Raw genomic sequence first — 7,054 nt, forward strand, 5'->3', positions numbered from 1 at the left:
ATTTTTTTTGGGGAGGAAATGAAGTTGAATTAAGGGGTATCGCAGGGATGTCGTCAAAGATAATGAGCTCTAACAGAATGACAAGCTTCTAAAGAAAGAACAATGGTTGTAATTTCATAATTATGTTCACTAGAGGTTCCCACATCAAAATCATGTATTTCTCCAAATCTCCAAAATGTTTTGGACAATCATTCCAAGGTATTTGAGACTCCCAAATGCCTCCCACCTATTCATGATCATGATAATTCTATTCATTTGATGCCATGAAGTGTTCCCCCAATCATCATGCCCTACAAATATCCATATTCCCAAAAGAGTGAAGTTGAGCATATGGTTGCAGAAATGCTAGAGGTTGGTATAATTCAACCTAGTCAAAGTTCTTTCTCTGCTCTAGTGGTATTCGTACACATGAAGAATGGATCATGGCACATGTGTCCATATTATAGGGAGTTCAACAAGCTTACTAATAAACATAAATTTCCCATTCCCGTCATTGATGAATTATTGGATGAATTAAATGGAGAAATTTATTTTACCAAGTTGGATCTTCATTTAGGATATCATGAAATGAGAATGAAGATTGAGGACATTCCAAAAACAACATTTAGAACTCATGAGGGTCATTATGAATTTTTGGTCATGCCTTTTGGCCTTACCAATGGACCTTCTACATTTCAAGGTTTGATGAATTCTATTTTCAAACCCTTCCTTAGAAAATTTTTGTTGGTGTTTTTTTGTCGATATACTAATATACAAAAACTCTTGTAAGGGTCATGTTCAACATGTTGATAGGATGCTCAAAGTATTGGAGGAGAAACAATTATATGCAAAAAGCTCCAAATGTTTCTTTGGAGTACAAGAGGTGGAATATTTGGGTACTCTGTTAGCTCATAGCTCACCTTATTATCCTGAATCTGATGGGAAAACTAAGATAGTGAACAAATGTTTGGAAGGATATCTTTGTATATTTGTATCTAGTAAATAGACATAATGGGTAAAGTGGTTGCCTCTGGCTGAATGGTGGTATAACACTTCCATATTGCAACAAAAATGACCCAATTTATGGAAATTTATGGATATCATCCGCCATCCATCACATCATCTTGAAATGAAAATTATAAGGTTAAAGCAGTGGAAGATCACATCGAGCATCAACAACAAGTTCTCAAACTCTAAAACTATAACCTTGCTTTGGCTCAGAATAGACTGAAACAACAAGCAGATCAACATCGCGGCGAAATAAGTTTTGATGTATTGGATTGGGTATTTCTACGACTATAACCATACAAAAAAATGTCCCTCAAGCAAGCTAAGAATGATAATAAATTATCACCAATGTATTACGGTTTGTACAAGCTGTTACAAAAGATTGGTGCTATGTCATACAAATTGGAGCTTCCTGCATCTTCCCGATTGCACCCAGTTTTACATATTTCATTCTTGAAGAAGGTTATAGGTGAGAAGATCCTACTTCAAACAATATTTCTAGAGCTTGAAGAGAAAGTGAAAATCATATTGGAACTGGAAGCAGTAAAAAATAAAAATAAAATCAATAGCTACGAAATCGATCAATATTTTAGTATCTCATCAAGTGGAAGAGCTTACCCACTGAAGATTCCATATGGGAGGATGAGAATGTTATACGGAAGCATCCAAAACTACTCAAGCATTGAGGACAACATTTTTTGAAGGAGAGGGGCATGTCAAGTCCCTATACTACTAGTGTAACCCCTTATTGTTATTAGTGCAACCTTATTATTGTCTTATTGTGCTCATATAGTCCCCATGTTGTTATTTTAATGCTCCATAGACACCCACTATTGTTATTGTTTTTCACGTACAATATAATTGTTACGTAGGCTCTGATTGTATTGGAACCCCTTACACTCCTATTTATAGAAAGGAGGTATTTTCATTTGTATCATCCAAGAATTGTTCATGTGAATAATGTAAAGGAGGTTTCCCCCTCAAAGAGGCAGATTTTGAAGTTGTTGATCTATTTTTTATATCTTTTTGTGAGTTGGACTCATAACATATTTCACTAGGTGACAATAGAGATATGCCCTATCTATGTCGACTCGTGCCAGCCTACCTCACCAAAATACCCCACAATTTTTCATTTTACTCATCAAGTGTACTCACACCTTGCAACTACCACCAAATCCAAGTTATGTAAAAACCAGTTCACGACCCCATGCCTAGCTTGCACATGTATGCAAGCTATTATTTACTTTTTGAATGTGCTATTGTGAATTTTTTTCCTCTTAGTTGAATGGTCCTTCCACTATCCCAACTAACCATCCTTATATATCTTTTCATGTGTTTCCTTTGGTAGTATTTAACCATCATTTTTCTTTGTTTCTTCTTTTCCATGTCTAACTAAATTGTGCATACATACTCTCTGCTATGCACAAATCTGTTTGGCAACCAACTGAATCATCACATGTAATTTTCCATTCTTATCCTTCTCATACCTTACATCTTATCATCTTTTTACTTCATTGGCACACCATATATGTGGACTATTATTATGTATGTCCATGTTGTTGCATGACTCCATCACTTGATCGCAGAGTCCAAACATGCCCAATATGACATGCCCCTTGTCACACCTCTATGCCCAACATATCTAACATTCCCAATGTCATACCTTAGGTGAGGGTAGAGCACCCTTTCCAAGTGGCTCTTTCATATCCTGGGTACTATAACTACCTCAAATTTTATCTCATGGAGGACTTAGGAAAAGTTTCTTGTGCCCTTCTAATTGAGAGTATTATAAATATGAATAAAAGATATAAAATCTTTGGATATTTTAGTATTTTAAAAAATAAATATGATGAAAATATAGGAAAGTGTGGTGGAAGTTTAATTATCCTCGTTGCTCAATCAAATTGCATTAAACATGCTTGATTTAATGGATGTGTTCCTCCCTCTAGAAACCTTTATTCGTTGTGATACTTACCTATTATGGTCTTAATTAGATGTCTCTTGTGTGGTTTTTCATTCCTATTGATACAAAAATATTTTACATTATGATATTATAATGGATGGCTATTGCCTACTCTTTGACTACTAATGTTGATGTTGTAAACCTTACTATTTAAATTTGCAATTCAATTTCTCTTGTTTAGTGTATATCACTATTATTATTTTTGTTGCTATGTTTTTTCCTTGATTATAAATGTTCTATATGCTTTATAATGATTATTCTATTTAACATTCTGTGGGAGAATGATGAGGCTACTAGATTGAAAGTTTTGTTGGGTTGATGTTCTTACTTTTCAATATTATATTGTTAAGATCTCAAAACTTGGATTTTGGATGGTCGTTATCCACATTTTCATGGGATATTTGGCCTTTGGAATTGAGAAATTTCCCTTCACTCATCATTGTTATTTTGTGTTCTCTAGATTCTACTTAGTGTTTTCATGGTTTCCCCTTTAAATTAGTTTTTCTTGGTACTTTGTGGGAGTGTGAGGTTATTGTTATAGTTGAATATTAGTGAGATATTGAGCGTATGCATGGTTTTTTTATGCTTTTGTGGGTCTATCAGCCACGTCATAGATGATGTTTTCCTAATCAACATTGTGTAAGAAGGTGATGGATTTGTGGGATCGTTCTTGGGGATTATGGGCTATTATTTTATTCCACTACTCATTGTTGTTCTCCCTATGGCGTACATTAAATGGGAACCGACAACTAGGGTTCAAGGTGATATTTCTATCCATTTATTGGAATTTTGATTTCGATATTTCAGATAGTATGCAAGTGATTATGTGTGGCTATTATTGATTCCTTTCACTATTACATTATTTAGACAACTTTGGGCTTGTATTTTCCATATCAATTTATGTTTTCCTTTTCCATGTGGCTATTATATCTCTACTTGGTGTTTCATGGGTCCTTGCTTTGAACTACTCGTCTAGTATGTAGAATAGTTTCTACTATTGATTTTATTCTTGTGTGGATATTGTTTTGGGTTCTAGTGGTTTTCCTTGTGGTTTAGAATTTTTATATTTGATATCAAAAACATGGAGTGAGATTTTAGTTGATTTTTTGGTTCAAAAGAAAAACTACCGTTTGTAGTAGATGGATAATTGCACATATTATTTTTCTTTTTCAAAATCAACATTTCCATACCTATATATTTTTTTCCTCTCTTTGGTTTTAGGTGTACTATTGGTTGAATTCAAATTTGAGGTTTTTGGAATTATTTCTAACAGTGGATTTAATCTTTTGTGAAAAGGGAATTGGATTTTTCTAAGTTGAATGATACAATGCCAGATATTTCACTTCATCATTTAACACTCGAACACTATGTAAAGTGATTATATAATAGAAACACACAATTAAGATTGATATATAAAACGATATAAATTATAGAAAATAGAAGAGGTAAAACAAGAAAATTAAATATGCAAAGTTATAACCATTATATGATAATCTAGAGAGAGACAAATATTCATGGTCTCCTTCAAGGGGGGAACCTTCATATGGGTAAAATTATAATAGAATGATAAAAAATTGCATATTTTCATTTCTATATATAGTTTCTCACTGCCAAAACCCTAACTAATAGTGGTGGAAACATTAATGATTACCATTTACATAGCACACATTATACATAGCGATGATAATTTTACATTAGTTAACCATAGAATGAATACCTAGTGGTCCTATTTGGAATATGCTATACTAATACATTTTTTTTTTGAATCATACATACCCATATGTAGGGATATTAACGTAATTCTATGAAATTACTTACCAATTCAAATATATAATTATCATTAGGCTTGGGCATGTGGGGACCATTACTGTAAAATTAAGAAGCCTAATGCAAATCCTCACTAGGAACTATAGTTTTTAGGGAGAAAATGTGATGAGCCACCATAATCACCTTAGCCTCTCTCCCCTTTTTTTCTAAGGTTGGATACCATCCATACAAGGATCCTTCCCCAACAAAACTTACAAGATAGATGATTAGTGAATTATAGTACAAAAGGATCCTTAAGGAGCTTGCAAATTACACACTATAGAATGATGTTCAATTAAGAATGTATTGGGGTGATAAGAGATGACAAATTAGAGTAAACTAATGAAAAATACTTGGAGGCTAAGATAATGTCTATGGATACTACTAGTTAGCTTTTCCACTAGCTAGCATCAATTTTGACAATGTCACTATAAGTTATGGTTTCATCAATGTGTATATTTATAGCATGTAAAACTTCATAACAAAGCAAAATAACATATTTATGATGTTCTTAAAAACAAAATTAATTATGTTTATGGGGGGTGGGGAGGGAGGGGATAGGTGAACAATGGGTATTGAGTGGCTAAAAATGCACAAAACAACACAATAAATCTAGATGTTAGACATAAAATTGGGGTTAAAACATGCATAAAATGGTACAATTTTGTTTTCAAGCATTAATATATCAATTACTACCTAAAAAACATAACATGTAGGTGAAATTATTCTATAATATGCATATTTAAGTAATACCTAACACTTTTTTACCATATAACAAAGGAAAATGAAAATTTTAGATTTAGTGTATAGTGCACATGAAATGTAGAGCATGATTGGGAACTGGAGGGAGCAAAGGAGATGGTGGAGCTAGGGTTTTAAAGATAGTGAGGGTTGGATCAGACTACCTTGTCCGCAGCTTTGGTGCCAAACCCAAATGCAGGGAACTCGAATCCTTCTGCGATGGCCCAAGCTGGAGAGTAGCCGACATCAATAGAGAAGAGCGCGCAGATAACAACGGGCACTGAAGGATTAATGGCAGAAAATGTGGGGAGGGGAGAGATCCCCTCCTAAAAGAACATGGCAGTAGGGGAATGAAGCAGAGATCGAATGCGGAAAGGGCCGAGGGCAAAAAACGGAGAGAACCCAACAAAGGGAACCAGCTGGTAGATGAGATTAAGCGGAAAATGCCACCCAAGGGCAGCGAAAAAACCAAGGTTTGTAATTCTGAACAATAAACTTGAAGAGTATAGAAGCTACATGAGAGATTATGCCTTAATATGCAAGTTTGTGGGGTTTTGGCCGTCAGAGAAAGATTTATCCAAATGGATACAACAGAGATGGAAACCTAAGGGCCATGTAGAATTAAAACTGGGGGCCAAGGGGTTTTTTACAGTAATTTTCTCTAATATAGAGGATAAGGAAAGAATTTTCGAGGGAGGTCCCTACTTTATGAATAATGCTGGTCTATTCATTCGACACTGGGAAGACTGCTACAATCCAGATAAGGAGAAAATGTTAGCAGCCCCTATCTGGATCAGACTGTTTGGACTTCCAATGGAGTTTTGGGATCCAGAGATTCTAGAAGGGATAGGTAATGCAATAGGATCATTCGTGAAAGTAGCAGAATCTACCAAACGATGGAGATATACATCCTACACTAGGATATGTGTGTATATGAATATAACCGAACCCCTCCCAGAATTTATTGAACTGGAATATCATGATGAGGTCTGGCAACAACCAGTGGATTACGAACACATTCCGTTCCGGTGTAGAAGATGTCATGAATATGGCCATCTTTACAGACAATGCCCTTTAAATAGAATAGAGGAATCAATGGATAAGGAAGAAGAGGAGAGAACACCAACAGAGGACTCAGGAAGAGAAGAAGAGGGATTTAAAGAAGTGCAAAACAAAAGGAAATCAGGGAAAAGCACGCCTCAGTGACAAATACCCAGTAAAATATACCTTTGGAAACGCAAAATAAGTTCAAAGCCCTCCAGGAAGAGGAAGCAGAGATGGAAAAGGAGGTCAGTGATGAGGAGCCAATGGAAATATTAAAAGAAACAGAAAAACAGGAAACGGGACAAGGAGATGCAGAACAAGGAGAAGTAGAAGAGAAGGGGGAACAGACAAATGAACAAATTCAAATGGAGATAGATCCTCATAAAGATAAAGGAGGAGAAGAGGAGCGCATAATGAGGAAACTGTTGCAGGAATGGAGGTTTTTAGATGAAAGATTCATTCCTGAGGAACAGAAGCAAATATACAAAGAGGCGTTCCAAAAATATAAAGAAA

At 35.0% G+C, this 7,054-nt stretch overlaps 1 protein-coding gene across 1 annotated transcript; it reads left to right on the top strand.

Moving 5' to 3' along the window:
* The first annotated feature begins 6,013 nt into the window (after positions 1–6,013).
* Positions 6,014–6,703, top strand: LOC149234457 (uncharacterized). Its single transcript, XM_089368275.1, has one exon. The coding sequence runs from the start codon at positions 6,014–6,016 to the stop codon at positions 6,701–6,703; it is 690 nt and encodes a 229-aa protein (XP_089224401.1).
* Positions 6,704–7,054: the final 351 nt, after the last annotated feature.

Source organism: Pinus tabuliformis, chromosome 8 (genome assembly GCF_031772625.1).
Source record: "Pinus tabuliformis cultivar Carrire ecotype Pingquan chromosome 8, CPIR1, whole genome shotgun sequence".
In the NCBI taxonomy this organism is placed as follows: domain Eukaryota; kingdom Viridiplantae; phylum Streptophyta; class Pinopsida; order Pinales; family Pinaceae; genus Pinus; species Pinus tabuliformis.